Here is a 27,145-nt window from a genome sequence, read left to right as displayed (position 1 = left end):
GTATGTGAGAACTAACCACTTAAAAATAAACTCATTACCATTGGCCTACTTCTTTAAAAAATTATACCCCATTGTCATTAATTGATGAAAGTCTAGGCATGACATAACGCTAAAAACTACTATTAGCACAATCTATCAGGAAATGTAGCTCCATTGTGATCTACTGATACACAAGGCTGTAATAATGAATATGAGGTAATCAATCCTGTGTTGTTTTTTTAAATCGTACTATAAATAGCTAAATGGTTAAACAGCTCTTTTGCAGCTACTTTGGCAATCAATATTGATTTATAATCAATTCTGTACTTTCATGAAAAATATATTTACCATAGAAAGCACAGCCTGTACAATTAATTATGCACTACAAACTCTTTACGCAAAAAAAAACCAGGAAATGATTTTGAAAGAGGGGCTTTGAAAAGAGCATTTCGAAGAGCGCTCCTGTGAAAGTATAAAGCTGCCTTACACCAAGCTGGAATATTGGTCACTGCACTCAGCATTTTCTGCCCACTTAACAGTGACTCCTCGGGGTCTTGGGCAGTGTAAGGTCATGCCCATTACTTCCTACTACTGGAGACCCACAACCAGAGACACAGCTGGAGACACACCAGGGCTTGAACCTTTAGCCTCTTGCATGCGTAGTATCTGCCTTATCACAGGGCCCCTCCCCAACTTCTGGCCCAGTTGCTAACTTTAAAGGGGATTCACAAGACCAGACAACCCCCTCCAATACAAGTTATGCTAATACAGATTAATTTTTTTCGCGTATACTAAACAAAAATACAGCAGCATGATGTTCACAGATTCACCCGCTCAGTGCAACTTCCCTTTGAGTAAGCACCAAGGAAATACCATTGACGATAGACGAAGAATCATATAATCATAGAGTTGGAAGGGACCACCAGGGTCATCTAGTCCAACCCCCTGCACAATGCAGGACATTCACAACTACCCCCCCACACCCCCAGTGGCCCCTACTCCACGCCCAGAAAATGCCCAAGATGCCTTCCCTCTCATGATCTGCCTACAGTCATAGAATCAGCATTGCTGGCAGGTGGCCATCTAGCCTCTTCTTTAAAACCTCCAGGGAAGGAGAGCTCACCACCTCCCGAGGAAGCCTGTTCCACTGAGAAGAGTACAAAGCCATGCATTCTAAGGAACTCTGGGGGCAGTGTAGAACCACGTACAGAGAGAAGACTTGTGGACTAGGAACTTGCACAGTCTTGTTTGCAAAGCTGATTTCAAATTGCTGCTCTGGACGGAATGTAAAATTCTAAGCCATCCTTCTACTGTCAATAGTGGTGACAAAATCCACCAAAGAGCCTTGAGGCCTGGCCTTATGCATATTTATTGAGCAGTAAGTCCCGATATTCAGTGAGACTGGCTCTTAAGTAAGTGTGCGCAGGGCTGTAGCCACGATTCCCAAGACAGTAGCATCCTAAGGAATAAGTCTGTGCAAAGCATAAACAACAAAAGGCTGTAACGTCTACTTACCACATGAAGAATTTTATTTTCTGTTTCATACACGGTGCAATCCTGTAACAACAGGAGGGGGAGGGAGGGGAAAAAAACAGCATTTAATATTCTCATAAATCTGCTTTGTCTCAGCTATGTTAACAAAGATTGGAAAAAGAATGTGTTACTCTGACCGTGGCTGATTCAGACTGCCGTACACAATGACTTACAAGAATATCGTAAAGGTTATTCTGAGCTTTCTAGGAAGGGGGAAAACCCTACTTTCATACAGTAACAGCTCATTTAATTTAGCTAGATTCTTTCGGTTCTAACTTCTGCCAGTAAATGAGGTTAATCCCATGTGTCCGGGGTGGGGGGGAGGGAGGGGGGATCCAACTATGCAGAATGAAAACATGTAAGAAGAAAATTATGTGCATGTCAAGGATTTTCCTGTCATGTAAGCAGTATTTAATGGCTATATTAAAACCTTCATTCAGGACAGATTTCTTCCTTTTATTTACTGTCATGTCTAAAGATGTATGAGAGTAAAGTCCGGGGAGGGTTTTGCTACAGATGAGAGGATTCCCCACCCCCTCACTCCTTTATTCTGAATTTCTCTCTGCTCTGCATTCCAATCCTCCTTAATCGTATTTTTAAAAGAAGATTTTTTAAAAAAATATTAATGCCAGCATCGGAGCATGAACAGTTTCAGGTCATTTGGATCCTTGTCTCCTCATTCGCATACTTTCCCTTTCTGCATTACAGAATCACATTTTGACAAAAGACTACAAAAGCAACCCTGGTGTTATCATGGGCAAGTCAGCGTCACAATTCTTTTTCTATGACACGTTATGAACGAACACATGTGCTCCTGTGGTGCCTGAACAAACAGGTCTGCAATCTGAGGGTGCTCTGGGTGAGGGACCCAGGCCGGCTGCTGGATAAACTGGTGGCGGCTATGGCCAGGAGTACATTTTCCCAGCTTTGACTTGTTAGCCAGCTGCAGCCTTTCCTGGACACAAAAGATCTGGCCACTGTGGTGCATGCCCTGCTTATATCTATCCAGTCTACGTAAGGCTACCCTTGAAGAGTGTTCAGAAATTTAAATCAATGCAGAATGCTGCCTCCAGGATGTTGACTGGAGTGGGTCATAGGCATAGGGTTGCCAACCTCCAGGTACTAGCTGGAGATCACCTGCTATTACAACTGATTTCCAACTGATAGAGATCAGTTCCCCTGGATAACTTTGCCAATTAGACTCTATGGCAGTGAAGTCGCTCCCCTCCCCAAACCCCACCCTCCTCAGGCTCCACCCCAAAAACCTCCTGCTGGAGGCAAACCCTAATCATTACACACTTCACTCATCCATCCATAGGGTTGCCACTTGCCAGCTCTGGGTTGGGAAATACCTGGAGATTTTGGGGGTTGAGAGTGGGGTTTGGGGAGGGGAGGGACCTCAGCAGGGTACAGTGCCATAGAGTCTACCCTCCAAAGCAGCCATTTTCTCCAGGGGAGCTGATCTCTATTGACTGGAGATCAGTTGTAATAGCAGGAGGTCAAATTTCAAATTCCTTTATTGGCATAGTACAATCTGCAGTATATAAAAGGATAAAAGTTAGAGTAAAATAAAATTAAAATAAATCATTCCTTAATGTTGTGATTCTACTTCCGGCTAGATTCCCATCGGTTGATTACTACCGTCAAAAATTTTGCCACGTTTTTGGTTATCTCAGGATCCTTACCAGCTAATAGTTTGTAAAGTATTTTCGTATTATTTGGTGAGAAGTTCAAAACTATGGGTTTTATTAGGTTTCCTCTTGGGGAATCATAAAGATGGCAGTCCAAAAGAATATGAGACGGGGAGTCAGGACATCCTGCACCACATCCGCAGACCCTTTCAGCATAAGGCGTTTTCAGGAATCTGACATGAAGGATCGCTGAAGGCAATGAATTAGTCCTAGCCTGAATAAAGACTTTCCTGAGTTTAGGATTGTTAAGACGGTCCAGGTAGTTTAAATAGAAATTAGGGGGAAGTCCAAAGTATTGAGGTGAGCAAATTGGCGGCGTTGAAGGAAATTTAAGCTGGAACTCGTGATCGACTAGTCTTTGTTTTATTAGACTTAGGATATAACTCTCGCTGGACAGAAGCAGGGAGTCCAGGTTGATGCCTATCTGGGCAATTTTATTTTTTATCTTGATTGTCCATTCAGAGCGTTCAGTCCAGTAGGGGTCTTCTAGTAGGTATTTTAACAGGGTTGATTCCCTAGCGGGAAGTCTCCAGCCACTACCTGGAGGTTGGCAACCCTACCCATCCAGCCCTCCCTCTTTCTTACTCTACAAGCCTGCCTTTTCAGTCACAGCAACATTTCAGTAAACTGCCAACTCTGAGTTGGGAAATGTCAGGAGATTTGGGGGATGGAGCTGGGAAGGGCAGGGTTTGGGGAGAGGAGGGACCTCAGTGGGGTATAATGCCATAGAGTCGTGCGGTGTGTTTCGTCTCCCGTGTGTCGAAATGAATCAGCCAAGGCGAGCCGGCCTGCCTACCGGGCACTGTGAGGTCACGGAAATGCGAAGGAGATTTCAGCTAGAGTGATTCAGCAGGGGTAGCCGGACTGCCTACCAGCCTTCGTCGCCACTGTTAAGTCCGCGTGGGGAGGACACACGAGGTCGGAGACGGAGTTCAAACAGCAACCCCTTTATTGAGTACAGGAACAGAACTAAAGAACACAGTGCAAACGGCCCTGCTTATATGCCCCCCTGGCTGCCCGCGGCCACTCCCTCCAATCCGTAATAGGGGGGAAACAAGCCCGGGTCACCAATGGCGCGTGCCAGCTTAGGGCCAATGGTGCATGCCGGTTTGGGCCAATGGCGCATGCAGTACTTAGGATCCTTCGTTCAGGAGTCAAGCTCCTAAGTTCCCCCTGCATACATAACAGAGTCCACCTTCCAAAGCAGAAATTTTCTCCAGGGGAACTGATCTCTGTAACTGGGAGACCAACTGTAATTCTGGGAGATCTCCAGCCACCACCTGGAGACTAGGGCACCCCAGCTATGACCATGAAGGCCCTTCACAGGTTAGGATCCACATATCTGGCAGACTCCGCATTCAAACTTAGAAATAAAACACACACAAAACATCACACCCTCCATGGTCCATTAGTAGGGTTGCCAGATTCCTCTTCGCCACCGGTGGGAGATTTTGGGGGTGGAGCCTGAGGAGGGCGGAGTTTGGGGCGGGACGGGACTTCAGTGCCATAGAGGCTAATTGCCAAAGCGGCCATTTTCTCCAGGTGAACCACCCTCCAGGCACTAGCTGGAGATCAGTTGTAATAGCAGGAGATCTCCAGCTAGGTACCTGGAGGTTGGCAACCCTACCCATCAGGGCAGCTACAGAAGACTAGAGTCAACAGATGTATGCACTGGGTGTTGGTGGCTGAACAGCAGCAGGAGAGAAAGCTAGAATTTGGGCAGGGCTAGGGAGGAGGGTGGGAAAGAAGGAGAGTGGGTGGGCAGCAGCTTCCTTTTGGCCTCCAAGAGAAAAGCACACGAGAAAGAGGAGGCTCCTCTCTCCTTTTTGGTGCCCCTCAAAATTGGGTGCCATATGCAATCACCTAGGTTTGCCTGATGGTCAGGCCAGCCCTGGATAAGGGCAGAGGGCATGATTCCATCCCTTCACCACAGCACCTCAGTGCCAGATTTTCGCATAAACTAAACAAGCTATAGATTAGGGCCCCACTCTCTTGGGCCCCCAAATTTTTAATTTTTTTTTTAAAAAGTACATATTTTGTTATGTGCAAATGGCTTTAGATACCTATTAGGTCCATAAATTACCATATAGCATATATTCAACACAAAAAACAGCGACAATCTGTTGTTGACAAAGGACAGCTAGACATATAAAGGGCCCCATTACCTTCAATAGCTTAGGGCCTCATCAAACCTAAATCCGGCCCTGCATGCATTCATCAGGTCTGAGGCTGGCTGCAACATGCTATGTTTTTCTGCATCTTCTGGAGATGGAAATTAAGTCATGAAGTACTGGTGGTAGTTTCTGGCTCGCCACAAACACTGGTTAAAGTGTGTGTGCAAGGGGAGGAATCTTTTAAACCACATTTCTTGTTGAGAGACTCTCTCTTTTTTTTAAGTAAAACGTGCAGAACAAGCAAAAAGCAGGCTAATTTGGAAGCTCCGGAGCATAGAAATGAGAGGCACGGTCAGCTTTGTTCTCTTGCAAAAGTTGTAAGGATTGCAAATGGCCACAAACACATTGTGATGCTTAATTACAAAGGCTGGGATCCAGAAGAACTCCTGACCACACACAAAAAGACTCCGGGCATGTGTTCGCCTTCCCCCCCCCCTTGTTTAAAAGGCAGGGACATAGAGGCTGATGCAGCCAAAAAACAACAACAAAAAACCCTCCCCTATCCGCCCCCATATGAGATTTTAAAAATCACAGCAACATGCCAAGCAAATCATTTTTCATATTTATTTCAGCATGGCAACCAATGCGAGACAGAGGGGAGGGATGGGAAGGCACTGTCAGCTACAGCATGACATCACTTCTGAGGAAACCCCAGAAATGATGTCATGCTCAAGGATTGTGAAGAACTCTGTTGTAAAACCACAGCGTTTCCGGTGATTCCTAGAGAGCACTGATATCACTTCCAGGTTTTTCCTGGAAGTGATGTCACACCGTCACCTAACAGTGATTTTTTTTTTTAAAGATTATGTTTTCCTACCAGCCACAGTACCAGTGGCAGGAATAGGAGCCAAGGGCAAGCAATTCCCCAACCCCTAGTGGTGGCTTGGCAGCCCCACTTGGCACCCTGCCAGATGAGCGAACCGACTCCACTGCAAAACACTATCAACTTCCCAGTATGATTCCATTCCATGCTCCTTCCTGGACTTTTCTGGCATCTCCCTCACCTCCCATTCCCTTACTTTTCCCACTACTGCCTCTGACTTGAGGTGACATGGGATGTTATGGAAAGTCCGCTCCATGTTGCTAGATCCCTAGTGGCTTAATTCACATTTACAGATCAACACTTGATCCTGTAAACATGAAACAATGAACATGCCCGTGCAGGGAAGCCCTCAGAAACAGGGCCCACCGCTCTCATGTTCCTAAAGGCCCTAAACGGTACAGGAGAAAAAGAGCCCTACTGGATCAGACCAAGGGTCTATCTAGTCCAGCATCCTACTTCAAACAGCGGTGCAACCAGATGCCTCTGGGGAGTCCACAAGCAAGGCAGGAATGAAGCACCCCCCTTTTGCTTTGCCCCTCGCAACTGGTGCTCAAAGATACACTGCCCCTGAATATGGAGGCTTCATTTAGCTATCATACATAAACAGCATTAAATATGCTATGAATTTGCCTAAGTATTTTTTTAATCCACCTAAGCCCATGGCCATCAGCACACCTTGGGGCTGTGGATAATTGTGCTTATTACATTGCATGAAAAGGGCGCATATATGCAACTCCCCAAGGCGGGATTCAAGCTCCTGATCTCCTGTTTCTGTCTGAGTTTTATGGGCAGCTCAGGAGGGGATGCCAAGCTGAAGGTCATTTTGCAAGTTTCAGAGGTGAAGGAAAACACGTCTTGCGGTTGCTAGGCTACAACACATACTCCCTAATTCTTTGCAAACAGTCAGGACCACAGAAGGGAAAAACAAGGAATGGTGGTGGTGGTGGGGAGATTGGTAGCGGATGCACAGATCCAGGACAGCGCACAGAACAGGCATAACTGAGCCTCCTTTGGGATACTGGCTTCAGCGTCAAAATATGCGGTTGTTTATTTCTGTTGGAAGGTGCACTGACGCGCACATACATCTGATAAGACTAGACAAGTTCCACTGTTCTACATCCCTTAGGGCTGCCAGGTTTTATGTCAAAGATATGAGAACTGGGGCAGTGCCAAACCAGGGCAGGATTAGGGAAGAATGAATTTCCCCTGCTCTGGAACTTCTTTCTGGAACTTCTCTGTTATGCATTTCACTCTTCAATTCAAGTGAAACAAGGAGAATTTCTAAACCAGTGCCAGAACCGTGTTAATGGACTGGTAATTTGTGGACTTGCCCTAGTCATGATGCATGCCTATTCTCTTCAGCAGTGGTTCCCAACCTTTTTTTGACCAGGGACCACTAGGACTATTTTGTTCGGTGCAGGGACCCCAAGGTTCAAAATAAAAATTCCGAGAATTTGAAAATAAACTTTAATCATAACTGTTAGTTAAACATTAAACTTAGAATAATATTTGAATATATATTTTTATAATAGAAAACTTTTAATTGAAAATATTAATTTATTATGGGTTTATAACTTTGTTTCGCGGACCTTAATTTAGTTCTCTCGGACCCCTGGGGGTCCATGGACCCCCGGTTGGGAACCAGTGCTCTACAGTATCAGAGGGGCATGCCTATTATATTAGGTGCTGTGGAACACAGGCAGGATGCTGCTGCAGTCATCTTATCTGTGGGCTTCCTAGAGGCACCTGGTTGGCCACTGGGTGAACAAACTGCTGGACTTGATGGAACTTGGTCTGCTCCAGCATGGCTTTTCTTAAGTTCTTAAGATCACATGATTTTGGTTTATTCTAGAGCAAGGTTGAGACACCTCCCATGCATGGACGTGCTCCATTCTCCTGAACAGAGTTTGTGAAACTGGAGAATCTCCATGCATGAATGGATTTCATGAGATAGTAGTGCTTTCCAAACTCTTTGCCACAGTAACATGCATGATATGTACCCAGTTGTCATCTTTGTCAAAATATTTGCACTGCCTTGTATATTCTTCTCCCAGTCTCCATCTCACACACAAAACAATCACACTAGAGCCATACACAGTGTCAACTGTATTTGCTTTGCTTTGTTTGTTCAGTTGCAGACCTCGTTGATCTGCACGAAAACTGATCAAGCAAGCAAAAGTGGGGGGGAATACACACACGCACCCTGGCCGCCAAATTACATTCAGTTAAGTGGTGCCAAGAAAGGATAAAGTCAACAACAACTTTCAATTTTCAAGTGAAGTGTATGTAAAATTATTCTTTGTATTTGTGTGCATTATCATAATAATTGGTCAGGAGAGTTCAGGGGCATTAATGCTTTCATTTCAGTCCCAAAGAGCCGTTTCTGACGCAACCATTCTTGACTTAGCAGGAATCTGAAAAGATGGTGAATATTGCAGCCACACAATTGCATCTATTATGTATCCACTTAAAATGGATCTCTGGTTGTGTCCCCCCACCCTCCCCATGCTGAGTGAGGAAAATAGGCAGTCACTTGCTGACTTTATTTATTTAGCACATTTCTATCTTGCCCAGCTTCCCAAGAACTCAGGGCAGTGCCCATGGAGTCCCCCCTCCCCCCAGCTTTAAAAATTTTAAACGGGGCATTTTGCCCCATCGAGAACAGCGAGGCTGTGCTGGTGTGCTGGGCTGAAAGGGGACTCTGCCCCATAGCACGCTCCGGGGACGCCCCTGGGATGCCAGTGCACCAGTGGGACACCGGCGGAAGGCCCAGCCAGTGTCCCTGGGTGGTGCTACTGCAGCAGCACCAGGAGACCAGCATCCATTCCTGGCCTCCCCACCGGCATCTGGCCCATCCTGGGTGGCGTAAGTAATGCCGATGCAGGTGCAGGGAGCCCAAACACCGGTCCAGCCTCTTCCTGGCCTCCAAAAGGACTTTCGTCCTTTAGGTTCAAGAATGGGCTGTTAGCCTATAAAAGACCTGAAAGATAGGTCTGGCTGAGAGATGCTATCTAGCCCAATGTAACTCATGGCTAAATCGGGATGTGAACCCAGGTCCAATACTCTGTCCACTGCTACATACTTCATACTTTTAACTCCCCCCTCCCATTCTTCTGCAAGTGTGGCACAGTGCATATACTACTGGAGTTAGACTATATATAATATTATATATATAATATTTTATATATATTTTATATATATTATATTATATAATTAAGCGCCATCAAGTCACAACCGACTCACGGTGATGCCACGAAGTTCTACCTCATGGGGTTTTCAAGGCAAGAGATGAGCAGGGGTCGTTTGCCACTGCCTGCCTCTGCACAGCAACCCTGGCCTTCCTTAGAGATCTCCCATCCAAGTACTAACCAGGGCCAACCCTGCTTAGCTTCCAGCTTCTAGCAAGCTTCGGCTAAACTGGGCTCTCCAGGCTGCTATGGTTTAAAATAAAAGGTAAAAACGAGAAGCTTGAGAAAATTATCTGGCCTGGTGCTTTGTAGATTGGGACTAGAAGGAGCTGGTGGATCAGAACATAAAGGGAATGTGCCAAGGCATTTCTCCCCACCTAAAACATTAGTTAACAGCAATAAACATGCAGAAAATTATGGATATGCTCCACATATTCTTCTTTCACAGACATAGCTCCAATTTTCTGGCACTTTTCTACCAGTAAATCACTATTCCTTATGTTTCCTTGACTCATTGGTTTTGAGGGTGCCATTTTGTTAAAATAAAATCGTTAGTGTGCGAACATGTGCATTATGGATTCCTTCCATTTCTTCGAAGAGGGGACATTGCCAAAATGTTCGTGATGCAACTACAACCAGATACACAAAGCTTAAATGTACTATTATGCTGGGTTTTGTTTTGTTTTAAAGGTAACTTTCCGAACGCACTAGTTTTAGAAGTCATTCTAGGACAGGTTAACCTATTGCGAGGTAAATAAATACAAGGCCCGCAGTCACTGGGTAATTAAATTGCAGAATCTGCTGCCAGTGGTTGTAGTGATGACTGTAAACAAAGATGACTTTGAAATGGGTGTCACAGACCCACGTTGTTAACACAACAATGTAGGGCTGACCGTTTCTGCAAATGTGTATTTGCTTTTTACTGTTCCAGCATTGATTGTTCTAGCGATGTTCTCACTGGTACATCCTTGAGAAAGGTAACTATGAATTAATGGCTGCATGCCCAGAACTAAATCTAAGAACAGATCACAGGCTTGAAACAATTATTTCTGTGGGAAATTCATCCCCAGCTCGGAGGCACTTACATCATGCTTTCAAAGTAGACAAATTAAATAGTTTTGATAGATTCAGGCTAGTTTCACATAACTGGCCCTATATAAGGTAGCCACACCCAAAACACCCCTGAATCTCTCTGATGTGGGTTGCATGATGCTAGCTAACCTTTCTGAAAACATTTACCGAGAAGCTTAGACACTGTGTTTTATCCTTTGGATATATTAGAGATGATATGTATGCTTTTCTGTTTCTAATTTCATTGACATGCAAGTATTTTTTGTATCATTGTGATTCTTTCATATTTAATCATTTCAAGGGTGAATAGATTGATTTTAAACACAAATCTAAAAAGATACCATGAAAACCTTTGGCTGGGATACACGATTTTCACTTGATGCCTGGAATAAATATATTTCTGACGTTTCTTCAGTCAGAGGGCTGATTCACTGTGAGGGCCCGGCCAGGTTATAAGAGAGAATAATGATCGCAGTACAGTCCTGTGGTTTAGTGGTTAATACATTAATGGAATAGACAAAGATGCTCTTAGTTCCCATGTCTCTTTTTTAAAGAGAATGCTTCCCTCCTGGGAGGGGTAAAACTCTACATCAGGGGATTAGGCAGATTTATGGAGGAGAGGTCCATCAATGGCTATTAGCCATGGTGCTTAAAGGGAGTCTCCATGTCTGAGGTGGGTAAAATGAGTACCCAGCTTGCTGAGGGTAAAGTGTAAATGACTGGGGAAGGCAATTGAAAACCACCCCGTAAACGTAGTCTGCCTAATAAACGTTGCATGTGATGTCATCCCATGGATCAGTTATGAACCGGTGCTTGCACAGGGGACTACCTTTACCATGTCCAGAGGCAGTAAAGCTCAGAATACCAGTGCTAGGAGGCAACATCAGGGGAAGGCCTTGGCCTCTATGCCCTGTTGGCCTTCAAGATTGACTGCTGTATGAAACAGGATGCAGGACTTGATAATGCTCATCCTATATTCTTATGAGAAGAGTCTTCTGCAAATGTGCAATGATTATAATGTGCATGTTGCTCTCAGGCAGTGATCACTGGTGTGAGGATCCAGGCTATATAAATGCGCAAGCATGTCCCTGTGTTCAACTGGGAAAATACTGGAAAGTGGAATTATACCTGTAGCTAGAACGCCTGAAACGGATCAGCCTTACATCTATATCTACAAATACACACACACACATAACCTGGGTCTGCTTATTTTTTTCTTGCAAGTTGACTGGAAGCTCTTTGAAGAACATTGACTCATCCACTGCATATGTGATTTCCATAAGACACCCTGATGCCTTGGGATTAATTAGGATAGAAATAAAAACAAATGAATTTTTAAAAGCCTGCTGTGACAGCTCTCCATTTGGTCTGTCACCCAGCCAAACTAGCAAAGTGGGAGCTGTGCATGTCAGTCCACTGTCTTGATTTAAATAGGCATGGCTAGACCATGCCAGATATACCTAGGAGGGAAAAACATCATACAATAGCTAGTGGAGTAGTCTTAAGATTTATAAAAGGAATGACAGTTTTGAATTGCCCAGTTGGAAACGTTAATGCATTTTTTGAGTGCACCAGTTCAGTTAGAAAATGCAGTTTCTGATATGGGTTCTTTGTGCTCAGGGACAAAACTGCAGTATCTTTTCCCCACCTGATTGCACTAACCAAATTTGATAGAAATATTACTGTTAAAATTGACCTGGCTTTGCAGCAATTGCATATACATGCTGTACAATGTATAAACTATGTAGAAATGCCAGAAAAGAAACAAACATTTTGGGAACCCCAGTAATGAAAATGGGTGAAACAAAAAGGAATCCAATGGGTCATATTTGTATATCCCTACTCCCCTTGGATCCACTGGTCTTTTGTTGTTGTTGTTGACACATGTTTTAAGATATTGCAAAGAAAATATGAAAGGGGGGCATTCATATCCAATAGCTCAGTTACAGCAAGAATAGAAAATTACCTGTAAATGGCAAATCACTGGCTTATGAGCGGCTTGAATACTAATTTATTATTCCGATTTCATACCTGGCCAATCTGATATCCTTGGGAGGCCTGCTAAGTGACACAAAGACCATTTTTATTCATGGGGCTTTTCTCCCCAAATGGGAACCCAAAGTAAGCTACGACATCACTCTCCCATCTTCTGTTTTATCCTCACAACAACCACTCTGTGAGATAGGCCAGGATGAGAGAGAGGGAGAAGATGACGGGCCCAAGGTTGCCCAGTGAACTTTCACGACTGAGGAGACCGAAGATTAATCCCAATGAGTGGTGAGCACAAGGAGGTCTGACTGAGAACTTAAGGACCTGTTGTGGTTGGCATCACACTCCTCTTACAGGACCAGGTCCGTAGTTTGGGGGCACTCTTGGACCCACGCCTACTGCTGGATAAGCAGGTGGCAGTTGCAGCCAAGAGTACCAGAGGCAGGAGTGCCAGCTTCGGGCCAGCGTGGTGTAGTGGTTAGGAGCGGTGGACTCTAATCTGGAGAACCGGGCTTGATTCCCCACTCCTCCACATGAGCAGCAGATCTAATCTGGTGAACTGGATTTGTTTCCCCACTCCCACACATGAAGCCAGCTGGGTGACCTTGGGCTAGTCACAACTCTCTCAGAACTCCCTCTGCCCAACCTTTCTCATAAGGTGTCTGTTGTGGGGAGGGGAGGGGAAGGGAAAGTGGTTGTAAGCCAGTCTGATTCTCCCTTAAGAGGTAGAGAAAGTCAGCATATAAAAACCACTTCTTCTTCTTCTTCTTCTTCTTCTTCTTCTTCTTCTTCTTCTTCTTCTTCTTCTTCTTCTTCTTCTTCTTCTTCTTCTTCTTCTTCTTCCCCCCTACCTCACAGGGCTGTTGTGAGGATAAAATGGAGGAGAGGAGAATGATATAAGCCACTTTGGGTCCCCATTGGGGTGAAAGGCAGGATACAAATAAAGTAAAAAAAAAGGTAAAGGTGCAAAATTCAAGGTGTTGGTCTTGACCTTTAAAGCCCTATATGGCTTGGGACCAGCATACCCGAAGGACCACCTACTCCCTTACAAACCTACCTGACTGCTACAGTCATCTTCCAAGGCCTTGCTTTGGGTGATTAGGCAGGTGGCAACTGGGGGGGGGGGCTCAGGTGTGGCACCAAAACTCTGGAAGTCTTTCCCCAGGGAAATTCATCCGTCCTCTTCTGTTGCCATCTTCTGTGAGTGGGTTAAGACTTTCTTGTTCCATCTGGTATTTCCTCAGTGATCTCTCCTTTCTGCCTTAAATTTTAATTACTGTTTTTATGTTCTTGAAAGGGTATTTTAGCTTTGGTTTTAATTGTTTTAATGATGTGTTTTTGCTTAGTTTTAATGGTTTTTAAGGGGTGCTTTTAAGGCAGAAACGCAGGGTATAAATGTTGAGAAATAAATAAAGATAGAAATTCAAACTCTGTGAGCCTAGTCAGACATTCTAACCATCATACCAGGCTGGCTCCTTCCCTAAAACCACCCTTGTCACTGTCCCAGAGCAGCTCACATTCAGATATGCAGTGATTGTGAACACAGGGGACTCATTTAATCCTGGTGAGGAATACCAATCACTGGGAAAGATAGAAACCTCTCTTTAAGGGTGGCCCCATTTGGATGTCTTGACTAACTGGAGAGAAAGACTTCTGCCTTCTCAAGATTGGCATGCCATGCACGAGAAGGAGGGCGATGCCCAGAGGAAAACTCCATTTTGTTCATGGTGTCTGAACTGAGCTCCCCAGGGCTTCGTGCCTTCATGCGGATTTGAACAGGAGGCTCTTTGAGCAAAATCGAGCACTCTCACCACCACACAACGCTGGCTCTTCCTCTCTTTTGTTTAGATGAGCAAAAAGGAAGCAACTTTTTCCGCCGCTGACTCTCTCCTGCCTATTATCATGTATTAACTGAATGTGCCATTCCTTCCTAATCAAAGGCCTTTGCAGGAAACACGGTTATTGAGAGAAAATCTGCCCCCTCACCCCAAGCTTAATTCCAAAGCTTTCTACCTGCCAAGCTCTCTGTTTCAAGCCTAACGTTCCACAAGATTTTCCCTTCAGCTCCCTCTTTAGTTTTTTTTTAAAATTCTTTAGGCTGAAATGTCAGACTATTTCTTACAAACCAAAGAGATCTGACATAATTGCAGCGCGACTAGAAGGCAGGCTGACTCTGCCGTTGAACTCGGCTCTTTGGGGATGCACCAACTTGCACGGGAGTTTTTTCCTTTTTTTCCTCAGGAAAAGTAATGTTTAAGAGGAAATATGTGATAAATTAATAAGTGTAATGACAAGCTTAATACGAGGCCTTCTTCAACAGTTAGAATCTCTAGCAGCGTCTGAGAAATTAACATTCATCTGGGAGATATGCTTTGACTTGGCTAATCATTTTTGGTTTTTTTTTTAAAGAAAATATAATGACCTACTTCTTGAGCAGCCTCAATAATGTGCCCTAAAACATAATTATAGCCTTAGCATTATAGAATATTTGGGGGTTTTTCTTTTCTATTCTTTTGTTGATGTGCAGTTTAATAAGTTGGTTAATTTTAGCTGAAGTGCTATTGAGCTGCACTGAACCAATGACCTTGTCATAGCTGGCGAGGCACAGGGTTTAGATTGTCAGGCTAGGATTGTCAGCTGGGACCCCGTGTATGAATTCAGCCATGGCAGCTTGCCAGGTGACGCTGGGCCAGTCGCTCTTTTGCAGCCTAGCCTACCTCACAGGGTTGTTACGAAGACAAAATGGAGGAGGGGAGAAATATGCACACCACTTCAAGCTCCTTGGAGGAGGAGCAGAATAAAAATTTATTAAAGACATAAACAGCTGACAGATCACCAATTCCTCTAGCTCAATAATGTCTCCTACCAGCAATGGCTCTCAAGCAGAGAAAGCCGCTTTCCAACACAGGAGTCCCTTTAAGAGGAGATACCAGGGACTGAATCTGGGGTCTTCTGAATGTCGAGCGAGTGATTTGCCACTAAGCCAACATCCCTACCCACTGGCCTGCTCAGGAGATGACCTCTTATGCCTACATTAGAGTCAGCAAGTCTCCATAAACTCCTTATTTACCAGGCTCCGTCCTGCTTTCTAATACATTTCTTTAAACTGTTTATGCCCCATTCCCCCAGACCAGTGCTCTCTAAGCCACCTCTAAACAACTACCGAAGCTATTAGAGAACCACACTAAAAATATCTAACCCATCAGATGAATGAGCTTTAAAAAAACAAACAAAAAAACCCCAAAAAAGGCAGGCTCTCATTATAAAACAAGTCAAAAGCCAATCAACAGAGGACTTCAATCGCTGATCAACAGGAGCAGGCGATTCACACAACCTCATGAAGGAGTGCTATAAAAAGGGACAAGATAATCACCAGTTCTTGGGATAGGAAGAACAACCACAAAATTGAATAGGAAGAACCATCGTCAAACTGGAGCAATTTTTTAAAAAAAAAATCCACAAAACTAGCACAATGCTTGGGAAAAACCAATGGCTTGGGTCCAGGCTAACATTTGTACAAGTGCAAGGACTTCCACCCATGCAGCATGATTTTCCTACCTTCCTGGGGCAGCCTGAAATGGCTCCTGAAATGACCCCCAGAGTGTGGTTGCAGAGAGTGTTCACCAGCAACAGGATTTCGGGAGACATTTTGGACTGTCATGGATGGGGAGAGGTGAAAAAACCATGCTCCATGGGTGGAAGTCCCTGCGGCCATGGAAAAGTCTGTACCCACCCCTACATTTATGCCTGGACCAATGGGCATTTCTTTACAAAAGGCAGCTTTGGTGCATTTGTATAGGTGTTTGCGTGTGCACGTGCACACAAAACACACATGCGCGGATGGTTTAATCGGAGAGCTTCCTTTCACGCAAACGTGAATCTCATCCATTTCTGATGGAGAACAGATAAGAAAAATGTAATCATGAGCCAGGCAAAGGCTTATCAAATAAGGATCCCAGGGATACGGAGGAGTTCCGTCCTACACTTCATGGTCAAGTACTTCTTTGAAGTTCCCTCTTGATTTCTACAGAGCGGGCACACACACATATTCACCCCCCCCCCGAAGCACTCAAACAGTTTCCCTGGCTAGACCCCTAAGGCGCTCTCCCCCCCCAGTTTAAAATACTTCAAATGGAATAGCCATTTTATTATACACAATTTCCATTTAACTCTCAAAACACCGACAGCAGAAAAATTCATCCCAGTTGGGCTCCCAGCTCGACTTCCAAGCCACAGACGTTATTCCTTAAATTTATGCATCAGCAACGCGACTGGAGCTTCCTTTAGAGCAAACCTAATTATTTCAGGTCAAAGAATAAAGGACTTCAGTTAAGGAGTGGCCCTGAACATTTCCTCTGTTTTGTAGAGCGGAATGAATTAATTTTAAAGAACAGGTCATGCCGAGGCAGAAGATTCCGACGGTTTCTATTTGATTTGCAAAGCTTTCGTACCAAGATTGATTGGGATTCATGCCGCGTAACAGAAGAATATATTTGCTTTCTACATTCACTTCATTTAAATTAGGGTTCAGTGAGGTGGAGCTTTGTATCAAAATGTACAGATGAAGGCAGCCTCTGAACACTTTGGGAGACAGCCAATGTATTCAGGTAGTTGGACGCTTAATTAAACAATAGAACTGTTTACTTAGGGTTTACATTTAGACAGGTTTATATTTTATAAAAGGTAAAGGTGCCGGGTGCAAGTGCCGGGTCATCACTGACCCATGGGTTGACCTCACATCACAACGTTTTCTAGGCAGACTATGTTTCAGCGTGGTTTGCCATTACCTTCCCCAGTTGTCTTCCCTTTACCCCCAGCAAGCTGGGTACTCATTTTACCGACCTCAGAAGGATGGAAGGCTGAGTCAACCTTGAGCCGGCTACCTGAAACTGACTTTTGTTGGGATCAAACTCTGGTCACAAGCAGAGCTTTGACTGCAGTACTGCAGCCTACCATGTTGCACCACAGGCCTCTATTTGAAGTTTATAAAAACAATCAATCGCACAAAGAGTGGACACAGAGGACATTTTCCTCCCCCTTTCATTATGTTACAACTTGGGGTACCCAATAAAATTAATTATTGATACACTCGGGGCAGACAACAGAAAACCTTTTTCACCTTGCACCTACTAAACCCGTGGAATTCATTACCCCAAAATGAGATGAAGGCAGCTAGCTGAGGGTCAAACCACACCAAACCCTGGAAGATCCAAAAAGGGATCTCTAGCATTGTTGTTTTTTAACTTCTTAATAGCAACCAGCGCAAGGGGTGGATTTCAGGTGGGGTGCGTTGTATGGAGGGGGAGATTTTTCACTCTCCCCCACTACACACATTGTTCCCAACCAGAAATTGCTCTCCAAAGCTATCTGCCCTGATGCTGAAAACATTATCTGCATAACTGCTTGTGGCCCCACACTGGAGCAAAACAGCAGCTCCAAGAGACATGAAATCAGGGTCGAAGGGGCTAATACCTCTCCTGAGCCACACCCGTATCTAAATGGAAGCCTCTGTGCCTTCATTCATGCAGCCTCATCCTTGCCTCTAGATCCTTGACCCTCATCTCTTAGAAAAATGGATTAAAATGTCTAGAGGATAGGTGTATCCATGACTATTTGTCATAGTAGCCAGATGCATTTTTATTTACAGAACCAGTAGACCTCCAGGTACCAGATCTTGTGGTCCAAAGACAGGGAACTACCGTCATCCTTGTACCCTGCTTGTGAAGTTTCCAAGGTACCCATTTAGGGCATGGTTAGAAACAGGAAGCTGGACTAGATGGTTCCTAGTCCGATCTAGCAAGGCAGGTGCTCTTACAACAGCATGCCATCATGCAGGATGCAGAAGACTTAGAAGGCTAGGAGTTCCAGAAAGTATGAAGGTTTGGATAGGATGTAAGTGTTGGGACTCAGGTCGTTTATGCATGGGTTCTTTCACTCACATTTGCCCTCCAGCTGATTTGGTTGTTCCTTGGAGTTATGCACAAGTTTCCCCTCCATTAGAGATGACCTCATGCCCAGCCCTCACAAATCCCAGGACTTCCCATCTATAATCTGATTCTTCCCTTCCCCTGAGCTCAGCCAGCTTGAAATCCCCATGCATAAGGCAAAATGCAGGACACAGAAGCTTTCTTTCTCTCACAGCCAATTTCAATTCAATTCAAATGCTTCCTGCTTCGTTGGAGCTCTTTCTGAGCAGAAGAAAGGCTTTTTAAAAAGGAGGCTTAGATTTCTCCCCCCCCTTTCAGATTGCTCTGTTTTTTGTTTTTTCTTAAAATGCTTTTTTATTTGGCAATTGGGTTTTGGGGGATTTTCTCTCACAGTAAATTCTACATGGTAAGCCAATTACAAAGCAGCATTTAAAGGGCCAGGGACTTGATTTGAGCTTGGAGACTGCTGGTGCAGAGATTCCCAACAGGAAGGTGTGGGTCCAGCGAGCAACGAACCCCAGGTAAAACTCCCATGTATAAATGACCAGTGTCAATTCAGCTAGTGACCAGGGGGGATTCGCTCTGTGAGTTATCACTGAACTCTGGCTGGAGAGGAGAATTCAGCTGCAGAGAATTCAGCCACCTACCCTGGGAAGCATTCTTGGATCAACTGGCCAGATTGGATCAGGTGACTCTCCTAGACAGCTTTGGGGTCAGATCAGGCTTACTTGCTAAAGAACCTGGATGCTTGTTCTTGCTAACAAAACAGATGGCTTTTCCCTGTAGCTCCCACACAAGATCCAGGTCTGACAGCAAGAAAGAAATCAATGTGCTTCTCCCTTATGGGAGAAAGTTTTAGGAGTAACTTCATTTAAGATTAACTAACTCTTACCTGTTGCACTATGGTTGTTAGTTCCAGGCACAGTTGAACAATGTTATTTTTCAGCAGAGAGTATTCTGTCACACTGACAAATGGAGACCTATCAAGAAGGAATTTAAAAAGTTATGAGCATTCTCATTCAAAGTGCCTGCAAACCAGACTAACACACTATAATAAATCGGTTCTATTCATATTTCCAATAAACAGAGTCTGATCAATGAATGTGTACATACCGATTTTTTTAAACTTTATGTAGTATTGATGGTTATATTCCCAACTGTTCATAGCCCAAAAGGAAAACAAAGGTTTTTCTAGAAAACTCAGTCAATTGGCTTCATTAACCTTCTCTCCCGCAACATTAATAGCTGCACTGGTACTAAGCACAAAGCTCTAGGCAGAAGATAAGTCTAAGTAGGTTTTAGGACCTTACTTAGGTACAATCAAGGGAGACAGGAAAACAAATCTTCTGAGCATCTTTTACATGGAAACAGCAGCCATGTGGTGAATGAAGGGATTAATCACACTTGACAAAGTCCTTGGCCATTTCATAGAATCATAGAGTTGGAAGGGACCACAAGGGTCATCTAGTCCAACCCCCTGCACAATGCAGGAAATTCACAACTACCTCCCTTCCCCACACCCCCAGTGACCCCTACTCCATGCCCAGAAGATGGCCAAGATGCCCTCCCTCTCTTCATCTGCCTAAGATCATAGAATCAGCATTGCTGACAGATGGCCTCTAGGGAAAGAACGCTTACCACCTCCCGAGGAAGCCTGTTCCACTGAGGAACCACTTTAACTGTTAGAAAATTCTTCCTAATGTCTAGACAGAGACTCTTTTGATTTAATTTCAACCCACTGGTTCTGGTCCGACCTTCTGGGGCAACTGAAAACAACTCAGCACCATCCTCTATATGAGTACTTTAAGATGGTTATCATATCCCCTCTCAGTCTTCTCCTCTTCAGGCTAAACATACCCAGCTCCTTCAGCCTTTCCTCATAGGACTTTTTATGCATGGCTGTTTCCTCACAGTTACCCCGCTGACTTCTTGGGGGCTTTGCTTTGACTATGCATGCGTTTTTCGACCGTCAGAGGTCGCCTCATTCTCCTCCCATGTTTCCGTGCATTTTGCCAGTGTTTTCTGGCTTTGTATTTAACCAGCATCTGGAAAATGCAGGGGAAATGCGCAGAGAGAGCAAGGCAACCTGTGGTGGTCAGAAAATGCATACCTAATCAAAGCAAAGCCCCCAAGAAGTCAGCAGGGTGACTGCAAGGAAACAGCCATGCATAAGTGGCCCTTGTGACCCTTATAGGTCCTGGCGACAGACATGCTCTGGGAGTTCCATGCTCAAAACTTAATGCACAGGCACACATTAGCCCAATTTGGATCAGGACTGCAGTGTGTGGAGAAAGGGGGGCCACATCTTTCCCTCACGCCATTTTCCTGACCTGAAATGGCCCAGGAGCTGCCGTTTTCCCTGTAGGGAATCTAATACGTAGCCCGTCAATACATGCAAGTTTCCTTAATGGGGCAAACGGTTGTTCCCCAGGGCCATTTCAAGTCAGCATGGAGGGAGCGCTTGAGACCCCCCTCTCAACAGGACTTGCAGCAGACATGTGAGGGTCATGGGGGCTTTGTAATATGTGATTAGGCCTTCAGTATGGATCAGTCATGTGGGGAGGAGTAAGGGGGTTAGCCCTTCTCCATCTGCAATTCTGCTGTTAGCCCTGGAAATGTAAAGAGTCAAGCACATGTTTTTGCTCATCTTGTTTCCCTTTCCAAGGCTAACCGTGTGAGTGTTAAGGAGTTAAGCTTTGATTGGCAAAACTACACAGAAGGGAAGAGCTAAACCTTCATTCCTGCTCATACACAAAGCCTCAGTCAGGCTGCCATTTCCATATTTAAAACCGTGGGAAGCCACTGACCTTTCATCATCTTGTCTATTCATCAGGCCCTTGGACTCAAAACTTTAAAGGTTGGATCCAGACAAATCTGCATGCTTTTTGCATTTATTTATTTACATCCTGCTTTTCTCCCCAGGTGGGACTCACAGCAGCTTACAATATCATTCTCCTCTCCATTTCTTCACAACAACAACCCTGTGAGGTGGGTCAGGCCGAGAGTATGTGACGAGCCCAAGGTCACCAAGTGAGCTTCCATAGCAGAAATGAGGATTCAATCCCGGATCTCTAAGGTTGCCAGCTCCGGGATGAGAAATACCTGGAGATTTTGGGGGTGGGGCCTGAGGAGGGTGGGGATTGGAGAGGGGAGGGACTACAATTGGCCATTTTCTCCAGAGAACAAGATCTCTGCCACCTGGAGCTCAGCTGTAATAGCAGGAGATCTCCAGCCACCACCTGGAGGTTGGCAGCCTGACGGATCTCCCAGGATCCGAGTCCAACACTGTAGCCATTATGCCACACTGGCTCCCAACTTGCAATCGCTGCCAATGCCTCTTCTTGCTGAAGACCCCCTTGTGTCTTTCCCCTAGTCCCCAAGAGCAGCATTTCAAGGAGATTCGTGAGCTGCAGTGGGAGAGGTTATATGGGAAAATTTCCAATCCACTGATGGGAAATTTGGTCTAGATCCGTTTCTGTTTACATGCAGGGAACTGCAGAGATTGTAGTTCCATGAAAGGACCAATACCACGGCGGCACACACGGACTCCTGCCAGATGCTCAGGCTTGGTCTACACCCACACAGGGTTACCAGGGGGAGCCTGAGGAGGGCAGGGTTTGGGGAGGGGAGGGACTTCAATGCTATAGAGTCCAATTGCCAAAGCGGCCGTTTTCTCCAGGGGAACTGACCTCTATCAGCTAGAGATCTGTTGTAATAGCGAGTACCTGGAGGCTGGCAACCCTACACCCATAGCAGGGAAAGGAAATCTGAGATGGTCAAATGAGGTGAACCAGTTCAGACTACAAGGGAGAGAATCATGTTTTTGAACTGTTCCAAAGAAAGAACAAAAGAACACTTCCATGCAAGTAGCAAACTGGTATAGGATATTCATAACAGTACCCATCTCTCTATTGCCAAGGGATTTTTACAGTTTTATTTTAAGGAATTATTTGTGATCTGCCATGAGAACACCACTGAGAGGCAGGATAAGAAATATTGTCAGTAAACAAAAGTACAGCAGAGAACTAGCTAGTCTTAACTTCTCTCCCATGAACACATAAAGCTTATCCCAAGTCAGACCAGTGGTTTGTCAAAGTCAGTCTCATCTACTCTGAGTAGGGTTGCCAGCCTGAGTTTGGGAAATACCTGGAAAATTGGGGGGGTGGAGCCTGGGGAGGGCGGGGTTTGGGAGAGGAGGGACCTCTGTGGGGTATAATGCCATAGAGTCCACCTTCCAAAGTGGCCGTTTTCTCCAGGTGAACTGATCTCTGTCACCGGGAGACCAGTTGTAATCCCAGGAGATCTCCAGCCACCACCCGGCGGTTGGCAGCCCTAACTCAGAGTGACAGAAGCCTTCCAGTGTTTCAGATCTGGGTCCTATTGTCTGCTACCCGATCCTTTCAAGGGGAAATGCTGCAGACTGAGGCTAAGACCTTCTCCCCACTAAATTATGGTCTATCGCTGAGCCACAGCCCCTGGCTCTGATAGACTAGTCTGCTTTCTTTACTTGCAAGGTCTTTTTAACACAGCAGAGATCAAATCAGCATTACTCACTTACAGCCACAGTTGGATTCAGAATCTCAATGAGCACGGCTGGCAAAGATCTATGCCAGAGCCCTTGGAGACTCATCCTCAGTACAGGCCTAAACAGCACTTAAGCTTGTAAAACTCTTTAAGCTCACAAAAGCCTTTATGGTGGTAAGAGACAGAGGGGGTTACCGCACTTGTATTCCCAGCGATGTATTAAGAGTTTGAAAATGTTATGAAAAATACTGTTCGCACTTTCTATGTATTCCCAGCGATGTATTAAGAGTTTGAAAACGTTATAAAAAATACTGTTGGCACTTTGTTTGGCCCCTTTAGTTGTGAAGACGTCTTCCAACCATTTATAAGCCGTGGTATCCAAAACCCTTTTAAAGCGATGTTTTTTACAACATTTTCAAACTCTTAATACATTGCTGGGAATACAAAGTGTGGTAACCCCCAGAGTCAGGAAATAAGAACCCAGCCTAAAATTTATGTCCACCCTGGCCAAGCAAAAAAAAACTTGCTTTCCCCCAAATTGATAAATGACCATTCGGCTTCTGTGCTCAATTACTCCTTATCAGCATTGCTGAAGAACAGATAAGACCATTACCCCAGAGTCACCTTTCTGTGACATGCAAATTTGTTCACTTCAGGTAGGTCTGAATTCATCTCAAGTAGAGTGGAACCAACATTACTTCCCTGATTTTGGGAAGCATTTTTTGTTGGCGACGCAAAAGATAAAGCTTTCCCTTTTAGCGTTCTTTGGGGAGAATTAATTGCCTTCACCTGCCCTCACTCAATTGCCCTCATTCAGCCATGTTACCAAGCACAAATCTAATTTGTTGTGCTTTTATTTGCTGGCAGCCAGAATTACCATCATGTCACACATAGCTTTAGGACAAGATTCCATTCTTGACATGGTCCTTCTTTGGGTGAAGGTGCCCATGTGACTAATACAGAATGAAAGAAGCCATGACAGGTAGATCAGAAAAAGTGGCAGAGAAGGAAACAGCAGCTACGAAAATGATGGTATCAAAGAAGACACGACAAAGATCAAAATTGTCTGCATGGTCTTAGCTTCCGCCACCCCACTCAAATTGCTAGTTTCAACCCCAAAATTGAAACAGGTAAATATTTGACACCACCCTAATTTCAAACATTGTTTGATAGAGGCAAAACTACTCCAAATTTTGCAACCAGCTCCTAAAGGACACCTGGTTCACTGTCTCCTCAAATGAGGACAAATTTACAACCCTTGAATTTTACAACAATTGAATGTTGTGGGAGGAGGGGAATTTAATATCTTAAAAATGTCGAAAACTACATTACCTGTCCAGCCAGGCAAGCAAGTTCTTGGCAGCACCAATCAGGTCAACCACAGAGGTAAGAAAATCATTTGGCAGTCTTCGGGAGGCCCTGCCATCGTAATGGCCGCTCCTCCTTCTACCCGTTATGAAGTTCTGAAGGTTTTTGGCCGAGGCGTTCAACTTGTGAGAGAGCGTTCGCAGGTTCTCCGTCTCCAATCCATAATTCTGAAAGCAAACAAGAAGTCTGGTACAGCTTTCAAGCAGGAAACCAAATGACTACAAACATTTAAAACCATTTCTCTCTGCCCAGTGCTTGGCACCTTAACAATGCCATGGTGGCAAAGCATCAGAAAAACTGGTTGTTGACTATGAGGCAGGGATCATGTCTTGCCCCCAGCACAGATCCAACTACCAATTTGGACGACCAAACTAGAGCCTTGATGGGGCCATTGGGCATCTGCAGACCAGTTCAGGAAGGAGAATGCCAGTATTGGACCCAGACCCAGAGATCAGCAGCCCAGACCACCATAACAGATAGATTGACTTCTCTGTGGAGCATCTCCTTGTGTCCCACAAGATTCTACATAAATCCAATCTGCATAGCCTGAGGTAGCTAAAATAGAGCGAAGGATTGGGTATTAGGGCCTCCACCAAGATATAAGATGTTGGAGTAAGTGGCCTGTCTTGGGGGTTATCTGTGGTCCTGCTAGCTACGTTGTAGTGATACTTGTTCACGCCAGTTTTCCACTCAGCCAAAAGATGATCTGTTCTCTGGGCTATTCTCCTTTCCATCCCAGACAACTCCAGGACAACTTCTGTCCTCCCCAGTCAACAGACTTTATCTTAACACCTCCATGTTCAAGCAGCCAAGGACAACTGTCCTTGTCTCTCCATCACGTGTGTGTGTGTGTGTGTGTGTATAAATCCCAATATATATAATGTTATATTAATCCCAACAATGTTACATGAATCCCAACAGCCTTAACTCCAACATTTTTCCTATACATATTATTTTTACAAGTTCCAAAAATTGCTACTCCAGTATTTTTATATCAGCCCCCAAACCCAAGCTCCCCCATCTCCTCTCAACTTACTAAGGGCAATTACTATTTGTTATTCCCTCTAGCTCTGAGAGCATATGAGACATGAATAGTGTGCTTCAAGATGAATGCGGACATCACAAAATTTGGACAATGCTTTATCTGCTGCTTCTGTAATCCTCCAATACAAGCTGCCTCACAGTGTCTTGATGTAGCACAGCTGTGTATGCACCCTAGAGAGGGATGTCCAATATCATATCAGAATATGAGCCAATTTAGGTTTCCCCAGTAAAGCTTAATACAGTAATAATTCTGACTCATGGTCTCTACAGCCATGATGGATTTCTTTGGCAATGAGACAGGGAGAAATAAGACAGGAGGAGGCTGATCCTTGGAAAGGATCCAGAGCTGTAAAGCAAGGGCAGGGGGTTATTTTCTCCATGTATGCAGAGTTAGAAATCAATCACCTGATCCCCTTCCAGGAGGAGGGGGAGCCCAGAGTCAATAGCCATGGACTAGTTAGTAATGCCCTGACAATCAGGTTATCATCCCTATAACCATTTCTGATCAGGGCACATGAAAGTGTTTGTCCTCCTGTACCGTCCAGCCCACCAGGTAAAATCTGCCCCTAAGCCCTGCTCTCTGTACCCCTGCCTTCAAAAGTGAGCCAAGTTGCCACTAGAGACAGGGCATTTACTGTGGTGGCACCTTGCCTTTAGAACACTTTCCCCCTTAAAGCTCACCTGGTACCTACCTTACTGTCACTTCGGTGCTAAGCTGAAACGTTATCTTTTTACCCAGGCTTTTAATCAGGGTTTTTTATCTATACACTTTTAAAAAATGGTCTGCTTCTGGTCTGTTTTATGGATACTTTTATGCTGGTTATGCCCCTGGGCTGGTTTTTAATGGCTCGATGCTTTGATATTGTCGACTCATTATTTTAATTGTAAGCCACCTCAAGCAGGACTCAGATGAGGTGGCACAGAAGCCTCTTAAATAAACTAGTCAATCGAGTGATGTAGATGGGGCAGCAGGGGGAGGCAGAAGCAGCCATGACAGCAACACACAAAGGCCTCATTGTGCTCTCTGTCATCACAAACCACACTTGGCCTCCCATTGTGCAGGAGGTTGGACTAGATGACCCTGGTGGTCCCTTCCAATTCTATGATTCTATGATCTATTATTTCATCAGCTCATCCTGCTTGCTTCTCAGAGTCCCCCTTTCTCCATTTCCTTGCTAACAAGACAAAGCCACCATGTTTGCCCATAATTCACCACCCCACCCCCCGGGAGCATGCCAACCTCCTATCAAGAAAGGCCATTATCACTATCAGGTACCGAAAGAGCAAAACCACCTCTAGAGCTGCTGCAATTCAAATCAGCCAATGCGTTCCCTCTCTCTGCCAGTCAGTTCCCAAGTGCCAAATAAAATGTGCCTCTTTTGTCAGCCTCAGCTGCCAGGAGGCAAGCATCACAGTCTCACCTGTTGTTTTAACAAGATGTAGAGCTTGTAGATATGCCCAAACACGTGGAATGGGCAAAAGGGAACCAGGCGGGGGTAATGACAATAAAATCTGCATCAGTTAGAAACTAGGTGGAGAACAGGGTTGCCAACCTCCAGGTCCAGTCTGGCGATCTCCCTGAATGACAGCTCATCTCCAGATGACTCAGTTCCCATGGAGAAAAGGGCTGCTTTGGAGGTCGGACTCTGTGGCATTATACACCCCCCAACGCTGCCCTTCCTAGGCTCCACCAACCAAATCTCCCAACCCAGAATTGGCAACTCTAACGGAGAAAGATTTGAATCCAGGGGACTACCAATGTGACCTGGCCCCATATGTCAGACCACATCTGATTATTTCTCCGATGCCCTTTAAGTTTTACCATCCGTGGGAA

General features: G+C 44.9%; 1 protein-coding gene across 1 annotated transcript in view; it reads right to left on the bottom strand.

Moving 5' to 3' along the window:
- The window catches only part of LOC130486531 (connector enhancer of kinase suppressor of ras 2-like), a 513,126-nt gene that overhangs the window by 274,413 nt on the left and 211,568 nt on the right, over positions 1 to 27,145 (bottom strand). Inside the window, exons 3-5 of the mRNA XM_056859816.1 lie at positions 24,232 to 24,434; positions 19,268 to 19,355; positions 1,495 to 1,536 (exon numbers count right to left, since the gene is read on the bottom strand). Of these exons, the coding sequence (XP_056715794.1) occupies positions 1,495 to 1,536; positions 19,268 to 19,355; positions 24,232 to 24,434 (333 nt within the window). The remainder of the gene's footprint in view (positions 1 to 1,494; positions 1,537 to 19,267; positions 19,356 to 24,231; positions 24,435 to 27,145) is intronic.

The sequence above is a fragment of the Euleptes europaea genome, chromosome 13 (genome assembly GCF_029931775.1).
Source record: "Euleptes europaea isolate rEulEur1 chromosome 13, rEulEur1.hap1, whole genome shotgun sequence".
Classification (NCBI taxonomy): Eukaryota; Metazoa; Chordata; class Lepidosauria; order Squamata; family Sphaerodactylidae; genus Euleptes; species Euleptes europaea.
Note: the sequence above shows the minus strand (reverse complement) of the source record. Positions and strands in the feature narration are given on the sequence as shown.